This window comes from Prorops nasuta, unplaced genomic scaffold (assembly GCF_024137725.1).
Source record: "Prorops nasuta isolate Cenicafe-Biocafe unplaced genomic scaffold, Cenicafe_Pnas_1.2 PNAS00018, whole genome shotgun sequence".
Taxonomy (NCBI): domain Eukaryota; kingdom Metazoa; phylum Arthropoda; class Insecta; order Hymenoptera; family Bethylidae; genus Prorops; species Prorops nasuta.
In genome coordinates this window covers 5335444-5360599 of record NW_027116815.1, presented here as the reverse complement: position 1 = coordinate 5360599, position 25156 = coordinate 5335444, and the positions used below count along the sequence as shown (strand labels likewise).

Genomic DNA, 25156 nt, shown 5'->3' with positions numbered 1-25156 from the left:
TTTGCTCGGGTAATTCTATACTCGGATCATTTTTGGTTTGTGAAAACGGACGAAGGATCGTAGTGGATGCCAAGATCGAGAAAAGGCACTTTTTTCGGGGGAGGAGCTGAATGTTCTCTAACGGTAGAAATTCGTTGCTGGAAAATGTGTGTTAGACGAGGTAGAAAGGCTGAACAGTCAATGCGGCAAATAGGTTTTTTCTTGTCAAGTTGCAATCGGCCGTAACTGCCTAACCAATGAATGCAGGCCGATCTCTAAGCAGGCAGCTCTCGCTTCTCACTCCACGGGGGGCTATCGACTTTTACGCCTCCTCTCCTGCAAGAACTCAGTCGTTTTAAAGCAACACAACGATCCATCTATTCGCCAGCTCATCTTTCTCGAAGATTCGCAAGAAATTCTCCATCTAATCGTTCCTGCTTACTCGAATTACACCTCCGACTTTCAAAAGTTCAAATAAAAGTAGTAACTCGCTGAACGTCATTTCTCAAATAAACTTCCTGTTAATTAACTTTATTTCCTTTAACAACTTGCCATTAATTAACGTAAGCGTGATAAGTTTCAGTAAAGCGCGGAACGTAAAGTAGAAATTAACATTTTTACCGACGAAAGGTAAACTCTATTTCTGCACTAGTAATTGCGGAAGGAGAAAGAATTTGTTTATGACTTTGTTTGTGTTATAAATTGTCGAAAAAATAAACTTTGACCAGTTTTCAACAATAAAACAAGTTTTTAGTCGAAATTTCCAACAGATTTTAAAGTCGGTAAGCTAGAGCACTGGAGGAAGGGATAAACTGATGAGTTCGTCAATGACTGTATAGGGACCGTGGCTGTCACTATCCGCGTAGTTTCTGCGTGTTCTGTTTGGCATACGCGTTTCAATGCCGTAAAGCTGTGAGAGAAAAGTTTAATCAATCGTAGTCAGTGAAACGAGGAATTATACGAATATGCGGTAAGCCTACTAGCACGACTTCGTTTAACCTACAAATTGTCATTAGCTTGTTTACAAACAATACCGCGACATAACCTCGAAATTTGAGAAATCTTCACCGCTTTCGAGTTAACAATCCAAGAATTCTTTTTCTTCACAGTTGTCGATTTTCAAGATGAACAGCTCGTGCGATGGCACGATGGTCGACTGTGTTGTCGGGAGTTTTCCTTGCTCTTTCCATGATTCTATCACTGGGCAAACTTTTGATGCTTGCCGCTGGAAATGGAAGCAACGGGGACCTCACCGAAGCCGATCAATGGCTCAGCGAAATCGGCCTCTCACAATACCAATCTCTGTTCAGGAGGAAAGGTCAGTTTAACACTAATATCCTATTCATAATATTGCCCATAATATTATAAAGATTTTTCAACCAATTGCACTTCCTGAATGCCGTAAGAATCCTGAGAGTTTTTACACCCATCTATTAACTTTTGTGATAAATCATCGCATTGCTATATAAAGAAATCCTCGAGAATTCTCCACTACCATGTGCGCTTTTTTCAGTCTCATAATAATTACAGGTAATACCCCTACGTTTACTAGAAAACTATAAATTGTTATTAGCTAATTGCAAAACTAATGTAATTACCTGACGGGTTTGTATTGAAATATTTTGAATGAAAACAATTGAAAATTATATGGCTGATAATCGGTAACTATAATTATCATTATTATTAATGGAATTAAGATATTGGCCAGGATTATGGTCCAGGGACTGCGTATTTGGCAAACGGTCAATTCCCCGAGCTGCTATCGACCAACCAACGAGCAACTATCTGTTACTTCGATGCACACGTCCTTATCTCTCATCATACTTAAGATTGTCCTAATAATTGAACAATTGAATTACCGTTTTAACCATAATAAACAGTCGAGAAAATTATCAATCTTAAACTGAACTTTACAGGAAGTAATGCTCGCGTCAAAAGTCGCCATTTTATTCCTATATATCGGTTCGATTCAATACGATTTGAATGTGCATTGCACCATTTTGATAAATGGAAAGCGATGTTTAATGCATCGCTATGTGTGAATCCATCTGTATGCGTTCAATAGCAAGAGAAAAAAATTCGAATATTGCAGCCTGAAATCTATAGGTACATAAATTCTTGATGATTTTGAGAATAAAAGAGACAATATTGGAACGTAAAATGAGTTTATTCGCTGGTATTCGTGCTTAATGGGATCATTGAAATACGGATGGAAGTTATGCTGAAGACAAAGCAAAAGGATAATGGATTATTTGGAGAGAATAAGAGATGAAAGAGACAATAGATTGGAAAATCATTGATGCGTATGCATTGTTACTTCCGGAGGAGAGGGAAGTCTGCAGATAAATTGAGAACGTGGAAGGGCATTGGTATTGGTGTCCCGGTATCTTGGTCCACGTCAGGGTTATTGGGCTTACGAGATATCCAGGCGCTTGCGCAAATACGTGATACCCGCTGATATCCCTGTTAGAATGGACCTTTGCCTCCTCGCGGTCTCAGCTGCGGCATCACTGCACTTTACCTGGTGGGGATAACCAACCAAATATCTCCAAAAATACACAAATTTCCACGAAATTTTTTTCCCTTCGTTTTTCAAGCTTACTTATTTCTCTGAATCCATTGTTTGGAAACACCATTTCTTTTGTTTTCTCCAATGTTTTTTCCCGGAACGGACACTCGTTTTCTTACAATTCTCTCGTGTTTTGTCAACAGTGAAGCCCGTGTCTTTGTTCTTGAATCACAGAGGTGCTTTTTCACTATTTTGACTTTTTCTCGACCACTATCACTGGTGAAATGGAACTTTTGCTTGCGCGTAGCCTCAACTCTACAGCATCGCTATACTTTATCTGCCTGGGACATATATCTGAAGCTTTAAAAATGACCACTAAATATTTCTTATCTTCATTTCTCAAGCTTAATTATGTCTCCATAATCCTTTGTTTACTAACAACTCTCCATTCGCGTTTTCTATATAAAATACTAATGGTTTTTTTATTTTTTCTCGGAACAAAGACTCTTGTTCTCACAACTCTCTAGTGTTTGTCAGTACTAAAGCGTCGTGCCTTTGTTTTTCGATCACTAAAGAAACATTTTTGGCTTTTTCTCGTTAGCAAGCTATAAGAACGATGAAAGATAAGCTTTTAGCGGTCACCCGGCTCTATTTCAAGGGAATCTTTGCGTTTTGAAAAGGCGCGAGGGGTTATAGGGAAAGGTGTAAATAATAAATATCCCCATTAACCTTAGCTAATGGGGGAACTACTGCAAGCTCTAGGAAACGACCAGACATTAAGCTCCTCGCTCCTCGCCTCCCGAAACGATTAATCCAACCAACAGATCAGCTGCTATTAGCGACAATGCGGCTCGTAATATTGATTTTTTTCTGGGTTAAATCGTATCTTTGGCTGTGCGGGCTCGGCTTCGATATGGTCGGTTCAGTCGATAACCCATCGCTCATCTGCACACAGGGACAACAACATTCAACCTTATTTATATTCATCTGATCTTGCAGTCAAGAATAAAATTCTATTATATAACGCAAAGAGAGACAATTTTTCTTTTTTAACACCTAAATACCGCTAAATACACATTTTTCCTAAAAACTCCACTCGCTATAAACCTTCATGACATTCAAAGTCCTAAATTACTCACTGTCAAAGAACTATCGTGTCTCTCTTAATGGTGTATAATTCCAAATAACCTCAGTTGAGAATTCTACATGTATCAATAAACTTTAATCTTTTTATAATAATTGAGAAATGAAAACATCAAATTCAATCGTAGAATAAAAGTTATCAATTTAAAAGCAGAATTTATTTTACTGCAAATTTAGCGGAGTCGGCTGTTTCTGGAATATCGACGTTGGTGGAAATCTAAAGGACTGGCGAATGTCACAGGCATCGATGAGATGCTTAGGTTGACGAGGAAAGAATGATGATTGGGAGTGGCGCAGCTGCAAGGCAGCGTTGACGTTGGAGTTTTAGGGAGAAGAAGACGAGCTTAGAGAGGAAAATTGAGAAAATGTGCTATCAGGGGATAAAGCAGGTATGGTTGGACTTTTAAGATGGGGGTGGTGAGAGGGGTGGAGGGAGGCGAACCGCAAAGTGAAAAGGCATCGTGGGACAAGGGGGCTTAAAGGGAGGGGGTAGATGTCGGGAGGTGAACGTAGGAAGGGGTGGTGGGGAGAAGTAGTAAGGGGTTGGTTTGGGCTGGTTGGTGGGGTCTGCGCGCGTATTCAGTTCGCATGCAGTGGAGCAGAGCTAAAACGAAGCATAGCTCGGCTCACGCCAGCGATATACACGGGACGAAGGCTGGCTAGTACTGCTGCTAGTAGTCTGGCGTGGCTTGGCGCGAACGGATAGGAAACACTCTGGTGCGCGTACTATGGTGATTCTTTCAAAAACGTGCTCTTTCTCCAACTCTCTCCTCCCATGTTCCTTTTTCCGTTTTAGTTCTTTTATGAATCCTCCTCGTTCACTATAAACGTCCCTCCTAACTGATAGTTTGCTGAAAACACTGTAATCCTTGTTTCTTCCTCTTTTCTATGTTTTATTCTATACGACCCTCTCTTTTTTCTGTTTAGCTATCCATCCCATCTTTACAACCCTTATATCAGTTCTTCAAAAGTGAGATTTGATCAAAATCACATTGCATCTTGCTCTTTCTCTATTTTTCTGGAAAACATTCTTCTTCTACGTGACCTTTTTATTTCTTTCTCTTCAGGTATCTTGTCCATCTTTGCAACCCTTATATCAATTCTTCAAAAATGATATTTGGTCAAAATTACTCTATATTTTGCTTTTTCTTTTCTTAAAACCTTTCTTTTTCTACATGACCTTTTTTCCTTTCTCTTTAGCTGTGCTTTCCATCTTTCCAGCCCCTATAATAATCCTTTGAAAGTGAATTTTTGCCAGAAACACCCTGTATCTAGTTTTCTCTTCCTCTTTTCAGTAAATTTCGTAGTTTGGCAGAGAAAAAAGTGAAAAAATATTTTGTTCGCTGTGAAACTGGACACGTGCTTCAGAAAGATCATTGCAAGTAGCCCCAGGATCGTTTTGGGGGACAAGCATGCGCTCGGGCAAGGTGCGCTTTGTCGCGTGCCAAAAGCAGCGGCCTGAAACGATAAAAACTCAGAAATCAGTCGTCAGCAAAATTTCCCAGCAGACATCAACAACGAATTGCCATCTTTGACAAACCTAATCCAAAGCCAGAATCCACATAATTTTTTCAAATCCCTACGAATCCAATCACTAGTTTGCAAGTCTACTAGTAGACCTTTATGTAAACTGCTGAATTTTCCTCCACGTCCTATTTTTCTTTCGATTCTTCAAGAAAATTCAACCGTAAGTTCAACATGCCATGATCAGCTGATATTTTTTCTCCATTCTCCAATTGAAAATAATACAATTTCTATGCACGTACGTTTCTTTATTTTTCTCTATAAAAAATTGACAATGCATTATCTAATACGGTTTCTTTATTTGAAATGATCTCATATATGTAATTGTTGAAAATTAAGATCGTTTTTTGAAGGCGTACAAAGGACGGGGTTATTTACGGGTGGTGAAAGCTGCGACGCGATATAATCGAATCTGTTTGCAATGAAATTTATAGCCTTTTACGTGTAACCAAGGATCGATAAAAGGGCCCCGTGTATGTACTTTACGCTCCGTGATTCTAAATTGTGAGCTGTGTTATTATCATCCCTATATTTTTCGTTCAAAAGCTGTCGCTTTTTCAATTGGTACCTTTATGAAAAATTTATACTAATATATAGGATATAATACTAAATAAAGAAGAGTAGTCGTAATTAGAACCCTTAAGCAATTTATAGAATATCGACACAAAGAAGATTCATTCAAATGAGATCTTTTTAGGGATTATTGATCGTTCTAATTAAAATTAGAAAGAAATAAATTTATTTAAAAATATTGCATGTTTTTTGACAATTAAAGAAATCGACCTCCTAATTTAAAATAACTGCATCCTAAAATAGATCATCAATGATAAGAAGCAAAATTGATACAATATTGTTTTTTAAGGATCAATATTGTTTTTTAAGGATCAATATTGTTAGTAGGAGCATGTATCCTATTTGATTGCTACATCATCTATTCTTTATATATTTTTTTGTATTCATTTATTAAAGAAAATCGAATAAAATCGATTTTATTTAATTACTTTTCTTCTTGCTTGCCCTGATTTTGTATCAAGAGAGCATATATCGTAACAACTTTTTAAACTATTTGTTTGTTTTGAGAACCTGACGAACCAGGCTTTGAAAGTCTTATTCCCAGTTCGGTAAATTTGCTTTCTGAAGCTGCAATAATAAAAATCTTGTAACCTTAATTCGAAACAATAGAACTTCTTATTTACACTTTATTAAAAATTACATTATTCATTTGACAAACAATAAATTCTATTTATTCAAAACAAGTAAACAATATTTGACGAAACAACCGAAACAGCGAGCTACTATATAATTATGCATTACACATTTCAGCTGTGTTTAAAACTACAGAAATATTATACCGGTGAAGTTACATCAGTAGTTCAATTAAAGCAACGGTTCAAATTAGTCCACCTTCTCTGTTCAAGTGACGCAATTAACACTTCTCAGAGTTGGAGCGTAAAATTTCAATTGTCTGGTGCAAAAATTTAAGGGATATTTATTTTTGCACAAAGTCTCTCTTAGAAAGCAAATAGGACAGAACTTTGAATAACGTTCTATAAAAAAAACTACATCTCCCCAATAATTAAGAAGATAAACATTTTCTTAAGTCTCTTTCTCCAAGCTCTTGGGTTTTGTTGAATACCTCTCACATAAATAAATAGTAGGTCAGGATTTGGAAAAGACGCTTCACAGGTGAAATATCCTTTGTTAGGTATCCAAAGGATTTATTCGAAGGATATACTCGCGGTTTCGCGTAAACAAGAAAGGAAGTTTCAAAAAACGCGATAAAAGAATTCAGGCTGAAACTCTTGGCCGAGGATAGCCGAGGATTTAAAGTCCTGTTTCAACCGGAGTTTCCTGAAGTCTCTTCGATTTCCCTTACGAGGTTTTCCATTAAGTTTAACGCGGATTTATCGACCCCAACCCGTTTTTCTCGTCCCGTCGCATTTTTCATCCCTACCACTTTCCCACCTTTTCCATCATTTCTCACTCTAGTCTCTTCTCTCCTTTATCTCCCTTATTAAGTTTTTCTCCATCTTTACCTCAATGACCAACTCTCTCTCTCTCTCTCTCTCTCTCTTTCGTTACTCGCATTCTTTCCTTCACCCAACTTACGTTCTAATTTTCTACCCAACTCTTATGGCTCTTTCCCTGCATAATGTCTCTTTTCCATTTTCACTTATTCACTGGAGCTTTTATCGCAAAATTCATGTATCCATAGCCTTGCAAACTACTTCCGGTCAATAAAATTTCCACCAGGGAAATATATATGGCGTCTCGGTTAATTTTGTTGAAAAGAAAGAGGAAAATCTGACACTGTCGAGGAGTAATGACGAAGTCAATTTGGAAACGATGAGAATAAAATTTGAATTTCGAGCTTTCTCACTCCTGCATTCTCGAGGAGGTGTAGGATTAAGGCAATGTCCTAGCTGCAGGATATCCGAGCACCTCTCCTGCAATGCGGAGCCCGCTTGTTGAATTCCGCCAACAAAACCAAACATGTTTTCAAGCCCCTCGCTTCTATGCCATTGTTCCATTCTCAAAGTTTTCTAACAAAGAATTCCTTTTAATTTGGGAAATTTATCTTTAAAGTTTCATCAGAAGAAATGTTATTGATTTTGAAGGAGTAATTGTATTAAATTTATCTTCGAAATAATATTGAAATAAACAGAATAAACGATAAAGTATCGAAATAAAAACTATGGTCGTATAAGAGAGTTGTGGGGGGATTATAATCCTGTGTCATCAGGAAACTCGGAAGAGCTTGCGCTAAGTAGTAAAGGTAAATAATTATAGCAAAAGAAGCCCTTTTTTTTAAATACTTCACCATTTGCAACAATTTAAAATGAAAATATTAATTTTCATTTGAGGAATGTAATGAATAAATTTTGTATTTTAAATATTAGAAAAAAAATTGTAATAATATTCTAACAATTATTTCTATCTAAGTAGAAAAGCTTCGCATTCAAGTGTACAAAAACTTTGTTGCGAAAAGTTGAGTAAATAGGATTATAGCTAGCAATCAGTAGGCTATAGAACGATTCTCAGAACGACATTGTTTTGGAATTTCTGTCGTCAAGATCTCCCGCATTTTTATTGCAGTACAAAAAACACTGTGAGCCACTCGAGCTGTCCAGTAACTCGAAAGCAGCTCTCCTTCCACGAGTTTCTTGCGAGGAGACGTATTTTACGAATTAGCCTGGTATAAAGCCCAAATCGATTTTACCGAAACTCGGCATTGCGGTACATATAATCACCTGCTTGGCCGCTTACTTTTCTCTTATCTCTCGCCATTTTCCCCTTCTGATAAGTGAAAAACACACTCTCTCTTTATCCAACAATAAATTTAAAATTTTTACGCTCCAATTTTTATTCTCTAATTTTTTGGCTTTTCAATGTGACGTCAACAGAATTGCCGTGTTTATGCAATAAGTTTTTGGACGAAAATAGTGCAGGCTCGTCGATAAATAATTCATCGGTCGTGGTTGCATGACGATACGGGCAATTATTTGCACTCCCCCGTCCTAAAAATAAAACTTACCGTGATGTGTATATATATTCAACACTGATTATACACCAACACCACAACTCTCCTGTTAATTTATACGTCGTTACAAGAAAAACTCGGTCAGATTCGTATCAAAAGAGTTTTATTCGGAGAAAAGGTAGAGAATGGCAAAATGGAGAAGAAAGTTGAAAGAAGAGAGGAATAGAGAGACTGGGGTGGAAAAATTCGGTTGGAATGTAATTTTATAGGGAACGGGGGTATTGAAAAATTTATAATGGTCGGACATCTAGAAACGCAGATGGGCAAGACGAAGAAATAAAAAAAATAGATAGAGAGAGAGAGAGAGAGAGAGAGAGGAAATGAGGAGAAAGGTTATAGAAAGTTTAGGAGTTTGGAAAATTTATGTCAGAATGTAATTTCTTGACAAATGTAATTATTGAAAAGTTAGATAAGGGTTGAAGGTCGAGAGAGAGGGAAAAGTGTTGAACGTATAGAAAAAAAAGTAGCAACGGGGTAGAAAGATGTGGAGATTTAGAAAATTAATGCTAAAATTAGTACAAAGAATATAACTGCTGAATAGTTTTTAAGGATTAAATGCCAAATGAGGGGGAGGTATTGCACGAAAAGAAAGAAAGTAAAGGTGTGTATGCTTGTGTGTGTCAAAAATTTGAGCTAAAATGAATACGAATAAATAATATACGTATTGAAACATGTAAAAGAGTCGAAGACCATAAAGGAAGAAAAAGTATTGAACGAAAAATTTGATTGAGAATTAAACGTAGCGGATACGATTGATTTCCAGGAACTGTAAAACTGACCAGATGCGTGACTACCTTCGTGCAAGGAAAAATTGATATTTACTCGCGGCCTTAACCCTTCTGTAGGTTTCTACGTAGTAACGCTACTACCAACATTTCACTATCCATGGATTTTTCATGTTAAATGCTTCTTTTCTTGACTATCCAACTCGAATTTTGCTTGTCCTTAAAAATTCTCGCTATCAATAAAGGATTAACCAGCATTGAAAACGCTAGGACATTTGTAGACGAATAAGAGTCAAGGAATTTCACAACTGGCGAACGGAACTGGGGAAAGACGTAGGAACGGTTCAGAGGGCGTTTAGCAGACGAATTAGCAAAGTGGAATAAGGGGGTATGGAGTTCGCGAAAGGAGATCGGTAAAGTGGACGTAGTGGTGGGGTTAAGCATTCGGATCGGATTTAATTTGAAATTCTCTGTGCTGTGTAATCAAGGTCTATATAAATGACCATGGTTTACGAGCATTCGTGCCATTTCGCCTAGCCAACGAACCACTCCAATGCTTTCCACTCCACGTTCTGCTCGACTACGATCTGATCAGCGATCCCTCCGACATTCCCCCCCCCCCCCCCCTCCTAAAGCCCCCTTTCAAACTCCTAAGTTCGGATTTGACCATTTCTAAACGGCTCAATCTTGTCACAACGCATCCAACCAATCACCACTCGCCATGGATCCATCAAACTCCAACAGGATTAACCTCCGAACGTTCTATGCTCATTTGCACACTATAAACCCTTTGTTTACATCCACATTGTTTACCCTCTCCTTCAAATTCCCTTCATCTTTCGTGCCATTCTTGTCTCTGCTCTTTATTTACCTTTTTTATGGCCTGATGCTCTCGCTGTTTTCAATATTTACATCTTTTTGGTCTTTTAAACTTCTAAGCGCTCCATTTGCCCATTTGTAAACAGTTCTACATTATTGCGAGGCTGTTAACCACTCACCACGTGCCATGAATCCGTCGAATTTCCACAAAATCTACCTTAAAACGTTCTATGCTCATTAGCACACTATAATCCTTTTATTGACATTCGCATTGTTTACTCTCTTCTCTAAATACCTCTAAAGTTTCGTGCCACTCATGTTTCTTCTTATTTATCTTTTTTTACTGCCCTAATGCTTTCGCTACTGTCAATGTTTACAGAATTTTTGTTTTGTATCAGAATACATTCAATATTTACTTTTTAAGCAAATAATATTCCGTATTCCCAATTATTTTTCGACTGCCAGAAAGCTCTGAATAATATAAAAAAGGATCAATTACAAATAAATGAAACAATATAAATTAAATAACAAAAATGCGTCTAGTTAAAAAATGAGGATAAACGAACCGTTCATTTAATTAAACCAAAAATGGTAGTGTTGCAAATAAAATAATATCAAAATTAAATATTCTTTTTAAAAGGGATATTCCGGTAATTCTACAATAATTATTCATTTTCACGATGTGATATTTTTTCGAAAATTAATGGTCTTATTGGTATTTAAGATTTTATTCCTTTTTACTGAATTTTCTTCCTCAGTTGTTCCCTTTCCAAAGTGCATCTCTCTTCAAATATCTCCCCTATACGCAGCAGATAGAAATATAACAGTTTCTGCGTCTTTGACAGGATTATTGGTAGAATTGCGTTATTCCACCGTCCGGGCTCTCTCAAATTGAATAATCGTTTGTTTGGAAAACTCACAAAGGAGGAGTGGGCGAAAGAGCATTTCTCGTAGAACTTTAGCCTACCTTGACGGAACAGCTTTAATTGGACGCTGAAGAGTGAAAAATTCCTAATTGAGTTAGTTCACTTATCACGGTCTTACTATGCGTCTTTTTAATTAACTAGAACGATCTTCAAAGTTGTATTCTTTCATGCAAACCTAGTCTTATTTTGCCAAGAGAAATGTATATTTATCTTAAAATTGTCTTTTATCCCTTTCCCCTCCCTGTAGCCACGCGTCTCCTTAATTAATCAAATTAATTGTCTAGTTTTTCTTATTTCAGCACGCCTTATCTTATTTTTTAATATATATATATATATATATATATATGCTTTATTATTCTCCCTTTCATTTACAACACACATCTGTTTAATTAACTAGATATTTATCTGATCTCTCTCCTTCTCAGCAATCTTCGTGTCTTCTATATTTATATATATTTAAATTAAGGATTTACTTCAAGCTCGTTCTGAGAATTTCGAAAAATAATAGTAAAATTAATTAAAAGAAAGATAGTAAGAAAAAATTCAGATGAATAAATGAATGGTAGGACTTTTTTACGGTTCTAAGCTATATTATCGAGTTTCGCATGACGAACCGGTGCACGAGGAAACTTACAAATGAGATTTCAGCCGGAAACTTGGCCGATATGAATGAAGCTCTTAATTAATTCAGACAGCTGCAGCTGTACAACTTTGTAGTACGTGCCGTTGCCGTAGGAATTACAATAAAATCTCAGGCAGCTTATAAAATCCTTAACATTAATAATTCATGGGAATGAAATGGCGATTTGTACCTTTCGATGGTAAAGAAATGGCTGGAATAAAAATTCACACCGAGATAAAACCGGATCTTGGCGTTTTCTACCCATTATTACTTCATCGTTACTTGTTCTTCTTATTTCTTAGATACTTTTCACGGCCAGATATTAAAAGGTGAAAGAACGTTGAAATCATTTCGTCAATCGTACTTCCGCTTGAACCGGAAGTGGCATTTTTTCGACATGCCATGCAATTATTGAACAAAGAATTCTCCCGGTACCGTTGATAAATATATTTTTTCAATGCAGGATGCTATGAAGGAAGTTTTCTCCATTATATTTCTTCTCTTATTATATACAGGTACTATAATTTTATATTTTTGCGCGAGTAAGAATTCACTACGCGTAAATTGTTTGAATCAAATAACTTATTATTGTTTTTTTTATGACCTTATACAGGATGTACCATTTAAAGTGACCCAGATCATGAACGTAAAACTCTTGTTACGTGTGTAAAAACAAGAGATATTAATTTTTTATATTTTTTCTTCATTCAAATCGAAAGGTGCTTCAACAAAAGCATTTATACAAAAAATTGATATCTTTTAAATAGTAAAGAAAATAACCAGAATTATACGTACATGCTCTATATAGTTCATTTTAGTGGTACACACATGTGTATGTTTCGTTCTTCGAGTTCTGTAGGTAAAAAATTATTTCAACTATACTTTTTCTAATAAATTTATACACTGCACAGTAGCACGATAGTTCTGATTCAACTTCCCATACCATACTATATCCTTGTAAAAATTTCTTTAGGCTTTACCTATTCCATTATAAGAAAATTTGAATTCGTTAGAAGTCTGAAAATTTGCCTTGCCAAGATGTTTTTACAGACGATGGAGAATCATGAGCGACGATAAGGGAGCAAATTATGACGTTTTGAAGAGGGATTTAACGACACGTACCTACTTCCGTCACGACTGGTCGTTATCGCGTTCACGAGAGGGAATTTTTGCACGATGAACGAGCTCCACCTGAATTGACCTGAATTTGTAAATGTCGCGAAAAGCGTCTCATTAGGTTCTATTCAGAATTTCGTGCAGTGTGTAGTACTGATTATTTATTTTTAAAAATATTTGTCATTTGCCTTTATTTAATTTTTTGTCTCCTATTAACATACACCCCCCCCCTCTCACTCTTTATCCAACCCTTCTTTCATCCCTTCAACTAAATTATAAATAAAACAAGGATACGTGAATTTTTTTTTTCAAATTTTCAACCCCTCTTTACGTTAAATTTCAATGTTTATTCAACCAGTACTTTTTTATTCTCTCTTTCAGAGTGGAAAACAAAATTTTCGCGGCCCCGCGTATCGCGTACTAAACGTAGGAAAGCAGAATCGATTTGGCCTACCTTCCTGCAACCCACCACCTCCCCATCCTCCTTCTGCTCCTACGCTTCATGAATATGCACGAGTTACGCGAGACCCAACAAATATTATGATACACGACCATCAGAAATAACGCTTAGTTTTATTCCACAATTTCACCTCGACTGTCGCATTAAATCCTGCAATAATTACCGAGTGAGTTGTGTGTGTGTGTGAGAGAGTTTAGTATTTTATTATTATTATTATTTATCGTTTAAAATAAAAATATCAACGTCGAAAAATTGATTCGTGAAATGCCAGCTTCCTGTGGGATGCCATTTAAATGCATAAATAGGAGAGTGAGGGTAGAGTACTTTTTTTTCTCAGTAAAAATTACAAATTGCACAGAAAGATTGAAATAATGACTGAAAATTGTTATTAGAACGTTGTTTGAGTTTGTGGAATGAACTGGAAATGTTTAAAAGAAAAGGAGTGGGGGGAGTTAGAGGTGGAAAAGGGAAGATCGATTTGGCCTTCCTTTGCAACACAGCAGCGAGCCTCTCATGCATAATCATAAGTGTGTGTGACATACATATGGCCCCGTTTAATCCCCACCCTCTAGAGATCCCCACTCCTATCCTCCCTTAACACTGAAAGGATCGTTAGTACGAAATAATGTCACTGAAGGATAACCAGATGAAAAGGTCAGAGGTCCAACTGGGGTTGCAAATACACTCGATTTCTCACCATTCGACCCTAATAATATGAAAATTCTCGGTTGATACTAAGAATATTCTAAGTACTTCTGTCACATGCTGGACGTTGTTGAGTACATGCCGAGGACGTTTCTTTTATCTCGAAAATTTCTTTCATTTTTACCCTATATTGATTTTTTATTTACAATCTCATTCCAATATTTATCATCCACATTCTAAATTTAACAATTCCACGTCTCACTGCTGGTTCCGAAGAGAACTTATTCTTCTCAAAAGATATTTTGTCAGGCCATTAAGCATTCGTGGTGAATTCCTGATTTACACTCGACTACTTTTCTTCGTAGATTCCCCTTTGCCTTTTTTAAGTCTAATACCTTTGTGCATTAATAAAAGGTACACGCCTATTAGCTGCCTTTATCCAGCTAATCCCTCGTCTCTTCAAACTCTATATGTTATATTCTTTGGTAAGTTTCTCCAATCATACAAATTCAGGTGAAAAACACGAGTTTTCTACATGACTAAAAATCTTCTCTACGAGATTCGTTGCAACTCTCATAGATTACTAAAAGCTGATCGTACCAAATCGTATGATGTACCTGAAGAATTCACTTGAATTCTTCATGAATTTATCATACAGCAATCTCATTGGAAATTTGTATACTTATAAAATGGAGAAAAAATGTCAGCAAAAAATTATTGAAAGTTTATAGGATTGGAGGATGAAAATAAGAATTTTCTTTAGGTTTTCATCGTTAGTATGGTTATTTGGTGTTGTAAAGTGGTGTAAACGAGGAACAAATAGACTGGAGCGATGAAGAGAATCGTTGCTTTGTGATATAAGAGGAAGAATTGGTAGTATAAGTGAAATTTGACCGAAAGAAGATAAGACGAAGAAATTATGCCGGACAAAGCTTTAGGGCCTCGAGCTGGACATCGAGACAAAGACATCTTTGCCGATGAAATTTCCTCGATTGGTATGTCCTTGCGGCCCAGTGGCAGTGCTGCTTCCGGTAAGCCTTGATTTTTCACCTTGCAATATTAAATTTTTTCAATAAAAACTCTATACGAAATATCAATCGCGATAAATCCTCCATTGCAAACGTATCATTTTTTTTATTGAAAACCATTTATTGCTATTAGGTTAATGAAAAATATCCATTTTAATATCTCTCTACAAAAACGTATATTTTTTACTTCTGTATAATTTTTTTATTAATACTCCTCTCTCCAACGTTAAAACTCAAATAGAATTATTTTTGTAAATGAAATAAGTTAAGTACTTTTAAGTTTTTAGAATAAAACAATCCAGTTATAATCGTTTCACAAATCGTGTAGTAAGGTATTTGCCAAATGGGAGTGGAATTTTATTATATAATACGAATGGATAAAGTCAAACAGTAGATTTAGCCTCGTTCAAGTTGAGCAAGAGTTTTTTCACAACATTACCGTTGGTTATTGGTCGTCCATCAGGAGTAGGGGTGGCTAAACATCGAGTAAAGCTATCCATGGCGCTCGTGCATTGCTGGGGCAGAGCTGGAGAAGGATTTGAGACGAAGCTGCTTCGTAATTGAACAAATAAATTCAGCAAAACGCACTCCTTGATGGATTCCGAGGATGACTCGGTAGCTTCCGCAGGATTGCATCGCCAAAGCAAGCCGTCCAGCCAATTCTCATCCTCATATTGAGCGTTGTCGTACTTTATACCGTGGTCGTGCAGATACAGCATCAGCTACGAACGTTGAAAAACATTTATTTCAACATGGCCAGTTTCTCAAATTGTCTTGCGACCATTAAGAGGAGTAAGAAAAGCCAAGATTAAATAGGAAATAAATGAGAAATGAAATTAACAATTCATTCATCTGTAATGTTTTATGTGCTGGATGAGGAGGAGCGATTGAGTAATTTAAAATTAATAAAAGGGGGAGATTTTTGAAAGGATTTTAATAGGATTTAAGATCAAAGGCAATAGTAATTTTTAAAGATGGATTATATATAAAGTGATAGAGAAAGAGAGAGAGGAAAAAATTGTCAAAAGGGGTTGAAAGCACATTCAAGGTCAAATATGTTAGGTAAGGTGAGACATCGATCAGGAAAGAGGAAGGAAGTAGAAAAACAGATTTTATTGATTTAGAATATTTAATGTTTTGGGAAAGGAAGGGATGATCGATTGAAAATTAGAGGAGGGGGGAGAAATAATGTTTTATGCGATACAGTGAAAAAAAAAAGTCAAAGGAGGATAGACAACAAAAGAGAGAGAGAGCGTTGTAAGAAAATCGGTCGAGAAGCTGGAACCGGTGTCAAGGGCAAATATGCTCGGATACTCAATAGACGTAAGGTGAGATGCCGTTGGCAGCTACTGAAAACCAATTGGAAAAGCTTCTTGGCTTCGCCGAGTGCGAAAAAATATTGGCAGTCGCGCAACTTCGATCCGACTAATACTTCAAGGACAATCTCCTAGTCAAGGTCGCCAGATTTTCTACCTACAGAAAAACTACCCCTCCTTTCGAACCAAAACTTTCGAATCCACAAACAAAAGCAACTCCGAACTCGTCGCGATCGTAATAAAAAAAAAAACACGAGAAACTGAATATAACTCGAATCGAATCCTGTGACCCTCGGAGTCACCGAGATCCTTGCCAAAAATCTGGAGGAATCTCATGAAAAACGAGGTCGCTGTACTATAATTTCAATGTCTCGAGATAACTACTACTTGGGTTTTATCAAGCTGTAATTTTCAGTTTTCTAACTGTGCACTGTGAAATTAATTGTTATTCTCGTTAATTAATTTTTATTCGTATCCTGTTTCCAGATGACCTCGTTGTACAAATTCCTCATGATATTTGAATTATACAATCTGGACTATTTCCTCTTAAGCGCTTCAAATATTCAATTATATATAGCTTATCAATACATTTTTTAAATGACATGGTCCATTTATGGATCTCATGCCTTCAACTTACTTCGAATCTGCACTTCAAGTCGAATGGATTGTGGGAGAACCTGAACTTCTCGACAGAGGCCATTGGCAAGAGATGATCCGGTTGGATGCAAGTTATACGATTTTCACTGAGGTCCAGTCTCCTGAGGGATCTCAGATTGCCAAAGGCCAGAGGATCCACATCCTTTATAAGGTTAAAGGTTACGTCCAGTTGCTCCAAGGACGAAAGACCAAGAAACCAATCGCTTTTCAAGCGAGTCAGAAGATTATTGGATAAACTCAGTTTCTTCAGATTTACCAAACCAGAGAAGGCCATAGGCCCTGCGTCCATCAATCCGCAGTCGTTTATGCTCAAAGTCATTAGTTTCTGCGAGAATTTTCTGAACGAATGGTCCTCGATGTTCGGGATCAACGACTTAAATACCAAAATTGATTCGGCCGCTTGCGAAGCCTCGTTTACTAAGAAACTCAGTGTGACGTTGTTGCATCTCACCGAACTACTGGTATCTGAAAGTTAAAAAATTGAATTGTATACGTCACTGGTCTCCATGTTCAAGATTGCAAGAAGTATTACCTGCATTAGTGGTCAATGAATGGGTACAGGCTGGATGTACGAAACTCACGTAGTTTGTGAGAAATAAAATAAGAAAGATCACAAAACGTTGCATCTTCCTTGCTGTAACGACACTGGGACACTGGATTTCATATAGGAATATTATCGCCGGATGCTGAAATTATCTCCTCGATTCCTGGTTTCCGTATGGAGAACGTGCACACCAACACAATGATAATGAAGTTGGAATGTGTAGTATGCATATAGATATAATCAGTACAGTCTATCTTTTATGAATTTTCAGTTGTATTTTTCTGATACCTATACAGAACCACACATTCTCACTTCACTATTATTGCAATGTTCACGGTATCCATAATGAGATTGTCCAGCATCACTCAACAATTTGTCGCATCTGATTTCTTCTTATCTCTTTCTTCCTCGTTAACCCGTTAAATATTGTATTTCGATTGATGATTCGAGTTAAAAGAGTAACTTGAGGAACAAAGCTCCAAATTATCCTGCAATGGAATAGCAAAGTAATGTATGGTGATTTTGAAAGGTTTCAGCATAAATACGAGAGATTATGGGAGCCATTTTAGAAGGGCTAATATTAACATTTGTGGATGAATACTGTATATTTATTCGAGTGGGGTGAGTCTGAAATAAATAGTCTCCTTTGGTTCCAGGAATCTCGAGTTTGGCTAGTTGTGGTGAAGTGGACGCATTGCCGGAATTACCAGCCCAGGATGAGGAGAGGCTGCAAAATGCGGCGAGGATGCTGCAGAAGAGACTGGTGCTACGCCAGTGGCTGACTGATCATGGCCTGCAAAACTATTATCAAAAGTGAGTTATTCTAGAATGTAAACGTAGATAGAGGAATGTGATAACTCTAGGGATCACAGTTGGAATTACTTTGAATCTAATTAGTATAATAAAATATAATAATAATATCTAATTCTCTCATCAGATTGCTGCAAATGGATGTGATGTCTCTGGAAGATGTCTACTGGGTGGAAGACAAGGCTGCTGGTTCGGCCCTTGGCAAGGACCTGCCCAGGTGGATCCAAGCCAGGCAGACTTTGCCTACTTCCAAGGAAGTCCTCGAGACCCTCAAAGCTGATCTGTGGTCTGCTGTAGTTAAAAATAGCCAGCACCAAGATGCATGGACTTGGGGTAAATTAACATTTTCTTTATACTGATTATAATTAATTTTAAAGTTCACTAGAGAACATTTTAAAATAATCATAACGCAATATAGTTTCACTTCTGGAAGCACCCTTGAATCATTCAAGAGATTTATGTTCATTTGACAACGCTGTCCTCATTCCAAATGGTCTCGGTTTGCCAAGTGTTGGAAAATATAGAACGATTTTATTATGAAAACAAAAAATGAAGTGATTGAAAGGAGATGAAGCTTTAATTGGATTTAAATAGATGTCACTTGATTTGAGGAAGAGTTTTATTGAAATATATATTTGAATTTTAGGTGGGATGCTGGTGGTTTCTGTATCGGTAGCAGGGCTGGTCACCCTGGCTGCTATGACGCAGCCAGCATTGGCGCCTGAAGCAAAACATTCCCTTCTGCAGTACGTGACAGGCAAATATCTGTTGCCGAGGAATTGTAGAGTTCACTTCGAATGGGAGGAGCCTCAGTTAGTAGGAGAAACGATGACGTTCACTGTTAAAGTAAGCTAAACATGCCCTATTTTCAGAATTTGTAAAACATTCTTGAAGGGGGAGAGTGGGAGAAAATTTGTCAAGCAATTGACTGAGATTCTTTTGTTCAGTTTTATCAACGCAATGGGCAGCCCTATCCTATCTGTGACAAGGATAATCTGATTGTGGAAGTTAGCGAGGGAACTAGGAGAGTGGCTACTTTGATAGAATTAGGAGGCACCGATCCATTGGCAGCAAACACAGCAGTTGTTAAGTTTACAGTGAGACACGCTGGCCAATATCGCATAGCGGTGCTTATAGGCTCCTGTCACGTTCACGGCAGCCCTTTCCTTAAAAACTTTCTACCTGGTAAGTTCTCTCCTTACTTCTTAGAAAGCTTCACCTTAAATAATAATATCTCCATGCAACTTTTACACCACTTCCCATCTCACCATTGCTACACCTGCCATACTCCCTTATCATCCACATTACCTTCTCACCCATCAGACACTCTTAAAATATAAATATTTCTCCATTCCTCGAGTAATGCAACAATTACAATGATATAAGTTGCCTTTAATTAGAAATGAAAGTTTCACGAACCACCGGATTTTAATTCAGACTCCTCTCAACTCCTAATTCATCAGGATGAATCTTTGATGCTGAATGAATAAGCGCAGCGAGATTTTAATGTTTCATTGGAGAGACCGAAATAGCTCTGGCGGATAGCTGAAATCCACTGGAATAATAATAATGTGCTGATTCGTTCCAGGGCCTCCTGATCCCAATAAAACTGTCTTTGTACGACAAAGCTCAACCGTGGTCTGTACGGCTGGAATAGCGCATTCGATGACAATAGAGCCTCGCGATGAATACGACAATCTATGCGTTTTCGGGCCCAAGGACAAGCCCACAGAAGGATATCACGTCGATATTACTCAGGCAAGACTCCCATTTATTCATTCTCATATCGATTTTCTTCCCTTTACCATAAAATTCTCATTTTCAAATTTCTATTGTGAATAATTCATTCTTATTTGATAATAATGGAAAATTCAAATTTGTTTCTTTTGCTTTTTATAGATTGGTAGATCAGTAGATAAAGACACTACTGTAGACTGTAGCATACAGCTTGAATATGATTCTCCAAACCAACGAATTCGCTTGAAGGTCAGCTTTCCCAAGGGTGGTTGTTACCATGCCACGGTTAGCCTTGCTGGCCTACAACTGCACAATGGAGACTTTGACATAATTGTCCTTGAAGGTAAATAATTATGGCGCCTGATTACATCATGCTTTTCACAATTTGTCATTCTTCGTTTTATTCTATTTTAATCTGTCCTAGAATATTATTGTTAAAAATGCATTTTTTAAGGTGCTGTTGCTAGAATGGTGCACAATAACGTGGCGTCGAAGGATCCTGATATTTGTTACGTGGCGAAACTTCTGGGCATGCAGGGTGAAAGGTTCTCCAAGCCCAAGAAAGTGTTTTGTTTCATCTCGCCAAAACAATTAACAATTAAAGAGTACCTTCTAAAGTTTATACCTAAGAGATTAGTTACTTTTAGACTTTGTCCATCGACCAAGGTACTGCTCAGATTTAATGACACGAAAGTTTAACCAGTTTACAACTTTTCGAATGCATAAATACCATTTCAATATTACTTTCAGTTCCACTTTGACAGCTCCAACAATCAAAACGATGGCTACGACTCGTTTTCAATAGACGATGGCTGTCAACCACCAGTCGAGCTGATTTCCTTATACAGAAACATAATTGCTGCTACGTTCACTTTGTTCCTACTGAAAAACATTGGTGGAAGCGAAACTTTTGCTGATAAGCAGGATTTCTTCTATCACGAAGTTCGTAAGCACCATCAGAAACATTATCATGAAAAATTGTCCATGAAGATTCAGCGTGAGAAACTTTTGGAATCGGTAATAAAAGATCATTCATTGGATTATTAATCAATTAAATTAAACATTGTAAATAATGAGAGTAATTGGTTGCAGTCGATGAAGGCAACTAAAGGATTTTCAGTTAGTGATTGGTGCAGAAATTTTGAAATCACATTCCAAGGAGAGCAAGGTATAATTTTGTATAGGTCTTGATATTTTAAAGCGAACTCTTCAACATTTTCTAAATTTATTCAGGACTGGATTGGGGTGGTGTTCGTCGCGAGTGGTTCGAGTTAATTTGCGCAGCTCTGTTCGATCCTGGTAACGGATTATTTGCTTCATTTGGAGAATCCCAACAAGCACTAGTGCATCCCAATAACAAAAGGCCTCCGCATTTAAAATTAAAGCATTACGAATTTGCTGGTCGAATAGTAGGCAAATGCCTGTACGAATCCGCTCTCGGAGGCTCCTATCGTCAGCTCGTACGTGCCAGATTTACCAGATCATTCCTCGCACAAATCATTGGTCTGCGGGTACATTATAAGGTATCAAACTTATCAATACAAATTTAACGTTTCTTAAATTATCCTCCCATAAATGTTTAACATTGATTTTTCCTGTTTGTAGTATTTTGAGCAAGATGATCCTGACCTTTACCTGAGCAAGGTGAAATACATTTTGGAGAACGACGTTGAAGAAATGGAATTGTGCTTCGTTGAAGAAGAGTACGACAAGGAAGGTCAACTGTTGAAGGTCAGAATCTTTATTTTTGTCTTGCATAAAATTTCCAAATAAGTTTATAACAGTTAATTAATTATAGGTAGCAGAATTGATTCCCGGAGGTAGTAAGATTCGCGTTACTAATGAAACTAAGTTGAGATATTTGGATGCACTTGCTCAGCATCGTCTTGCTAGTTCTATTCGAAACGAAGTCGATCATTTCCTTCGTGGTCTTAATGAACTCATTCCAGATAATCTATTAGGAATATTTGATGAAAATGAATTGGAGGTATAAATTATTTTAGCTTAAAAATACAGTGAAATCATTAATTGGACAATATAATAAATATAAACATATGATTACAGTTGTTGCTTTGTGGAACTGGGGAATATAGCGTAGCTGATTTGCGTGCCCATCACATTGCAAACGGAAGCTCTCCCGAATTCCTCCGCGTCCTGGACTGGTTCTGGACAGCCGTAAGTAATTTTACGCAGGAGGAAATGGCGAGGTTGCTACAATTTACCACAGGCTGCTCGCAATTGCCACCTGGTGGATTTCAACAATTAAGTCCTCGATTTCAAATCACAGCAGCACCCACCTTTGCTAATCTACCAACTGCGCATACCTGGTACAAGAAAAATCATTACCTTATTTTATAAATTTCGTTTCGATTAATCATTTATCAGAAATAATGAAATCTTAAAATTTTAACTTTCAGCTTCAACCAGCTGTGTCTTCCTGATTACGAATGCTATGACCACTTTGAAAGGGCTCTGTTATTGGCCATCAGTGAAGGAACTGAAGGTTTTGGCATGATCTAAAAACAAATCACCAATAATATGAAATCTTCTAGTCTAACACACTCTTAATCAGTCGTTATGACGCCCATAAAAGTAATTTACTTACACACATATCCTTAAGTTTCTTTCCTAGTAAGATTTTCCGTTTACTCAAGTTCCAAAATCTGATGAGAAATGTTGTTGAGTATTGCTTAGATTATTAAGAGTATACTTTCGGTGCTTTAATCTACCGCGAAGAAGAAATGTGTGAGGGAGATCCCTTTAACTAACTTCTATCGAAATTTTTTACAAATCGAATAGGAAAGCAACTCTACCTCAACATCCTCTAAGTTGCATAATATAATTAACAACGCTCCTTGCCTAATCGAAATTATTACTAGTAAGCTTGACTGAATCTTCAATCTGATGAAATCGTTTTTAAGATTCGGCATTTCGGAATTTTTCCAATTCGTCATTAAAGTGATATACTGTACTTGTAATATTAACCAAACATCACACCCAGACACTTGTAAATGCAAAACTTTCTATGAGCACTGTATTCTTATCCCGAAACTCGGAATCTTCGTAGCATTGATTATTCGTAGCAAATTGTAAAGTCATTTGTACAAATCCCTTTCGATGATTAAGTGAATAGTTTAGTATTATATTATGCAGTAAATAGTAGATATTCAGTCTGCGATAAATTTATTCAATGTTTGGCAAAATTGCATTACAGACTCAACAATACATTTATTAGTTGGATAAATATTTATGTTTTCACATTTATCAGTCATTTGTCATCCTAAATCTTTGGTTCCGGTGCGATCGAGCTAAAACAGAATTCGTAGACTGTACGATTAATTAGTTTCTCTAAGAAGTATTTGTTAATTAGTGCGTACGTGTAAAATTCCATTATGTCGTTAAAGATACAGATGTTACTTTTACTCGGGAACCCGTTGAGCGGGATGAAAACGAGATTAGGTACTCTTTCGTATGAATTTTGCTAATTTAAATTTTTTTAGAGTCGTCTCTCATTTGATAAATCTAGCTTATGGCTGCGACTAAAGGTTTAAATCTCTTAATTCTTTCAGGGGCAAACAAACTTATATCTCCTCACTATTTCCTTTTAAGTTTTTCCCCACTACAAATAAATTTTTGCAGTAATTTTGCACATGGTCTATTTTTAAAACTCTAAGGCATAAGTTGATAATCCAGTTTTGCACAGAATTATGTTACTTGATGAAAGTGTTTCTCGTAAACAAGTAAAAACAAAAAGAACTCGTTCTATAAATAAATAAATCATTCTCCTTATCATGATAAGTTAAAATTTTTAACTCTTATACATACTTTCTACATACATAGTAAAATTACATATTTTTTTAAAAATGTTAAACACATTAAGTTTTGCAAAAAAATTCGAAGCTTTTCATTATTTTACATTTTTTTTCATAGAAAACAAAAAATTTGTTAAAAATTGGAAATTACGGGGGGGGTTTTATTTTCTTCTAGGAATTAATTTTTTATTGTTTTCAAAATCTTCTCAGAAAAATGTTACTTTTATTACAATTAAATGGTCGCGTTGATTTTGCACCAAGGATTAGAAAAAGCGGTATCTTACGTTTGTTCGTTTTATCTTCATCCCCTACATCTTCTACAATTTTAATATATCTGTGTTTATCTTTGTTGTATAATTTAACACTGTAAAATGTACACGAAGTGTAAAAAGCGTAACAGCATTTTATAAAAACAAACAGACCCAGGCTATTAAATAAAACGACTCGTCGATCGTCAGTCTTTCGGAAGCATAATCGACGTTCACCAGTATAATAATATCAGCTGCCAAAAATAATTTTAGAGAAATTATTAAAAACAAATTATATAATCGCCATATTGTACGTGCTATTTAAAATGGACTAATTCTAACAAAATCGTGATCAGCGAAACCCAAAATTATTACATGACCTATGACCTTTAACATTTACCGATTAGAAACACGTGCCCCTGAAAGAGTTAAACCATCGATTCTTGCCAACTAATTGCTGGGTTTCATGAGATTTTTTAAAAATCTCTTGTACTAGATCAGAATCGAATTTTGCTCCAAATTTTTTTAATAATTTTCTTTTCAAGAAGTACAAACTACCATCGAATCGTGTTTAACTTTGCAATATATTTGGCAAGTATCGATTGTACTTAACTAACAAATAATATAAAAATGTGATCTGGCACTGCGTATTCGTGTCGAACACCCTAAGAAACAAGTGATTGCTTAGTATTATTATTAATAAACGAATGTAATCGTGCGTTTGACAAAATATTGTATCACGAGCATTATTCCTGGTATCCAACATTGATCGATGATCGTCGATAAGTATTATTTTTTCTGAAAGTTATCATTATAGTTCTGCAAAGTAGAATCCTGTTGATGAATATCTTAAAACTATTCTTATGGTATTTCTTACAGTATTCGGATTATGTCGGGAGTAATGCTGGTGGCAAGTTCATCTTGCATACTTCTAACAAGCTACGCAAAAATGTAAAAAAAAAGGCTATTAGAGATTAAAAAGAGAAAAATCATAA

The 25156-nt window shown here is 36.5% G+C and overlaps 2 protein-coding genes across 5 annotated transcripts; one reads left to right on the top strand and one right to left on the bottom strand.

The window, feature by feature from the left end:
* The first annotated feature begins 682 nt into the window (after window positions 1-682).
* LOC136780038 (apoptosis-resistant E3 ubiquitin protein ligase 1) lies at window positions 683-25156 on the top strand. 4 transcript variants are annotated; one of them, XM_066738069.1, is made up of 17 exons: window positions 4235-4362; window positions 4927-5318; window positions 14773-15040; window positions 18211-18367; window positions 18492-18697; window positions 19011-19210; window positions 19312-19549; window positions 19953-20122; window positions 20264-20444; window positions 20556-20767; window positions 20852-21118; window positions 21194-21269; window positions 21335-21624; window positions 21707-21832; window positions 21900-22088; window positions 22166-22428; window positions 22519-25156. In XM_066738069.1, the coding sequence occupies exons 3-17, from the start codon at window positions 14929-14931 to the stop codon at window positions 22619-22621; spliced, it is 2790 nt and encodes a 929-aa protein (XP_066594166.1). In that variant the 5' UTR covers window positions 4235-4362; window positions 4927-5318; window positions 14773-14928; the 3' UTR covers window positions 22622-25156. The 4 variants fall into 4 exon arrangements, with proteins under 4 accessions (XP_066594165.1, XP_066594166.1, XP_066594167.1 ...); XM_066738070.1 differs by having other exon boundaries at window positions 4287-4348; XM_066738068.1 differs by lacking the exons at window positions 4235-4362; window positions 4927-5318; window positions 14773-15040 and adding exons at window positions 683-949; window positions 1089-1297.
* On the bottom strand, window positions 15203-17644 carry LOC136780019 (leucine-rich repeat and transmembrane domain-containing protein 2-like). Its single transcript, XM_066738047.1, has 3 exons — window positions 17543-17644; window positions 16991-17475; window positions 15203-15759 (listed from the first exon to the last, which is right to left on the bottom strand). Exons 1-3 carry the CDS (start codon window positions 17634-17636, stop codon window positions 15421-15423), a joined length of 918 nt encoding a protein of 305 aa, XP_066594144.1. The 5' UTR covers window positions 17637-17644; the 3' UTR covers window positions 15203-15420.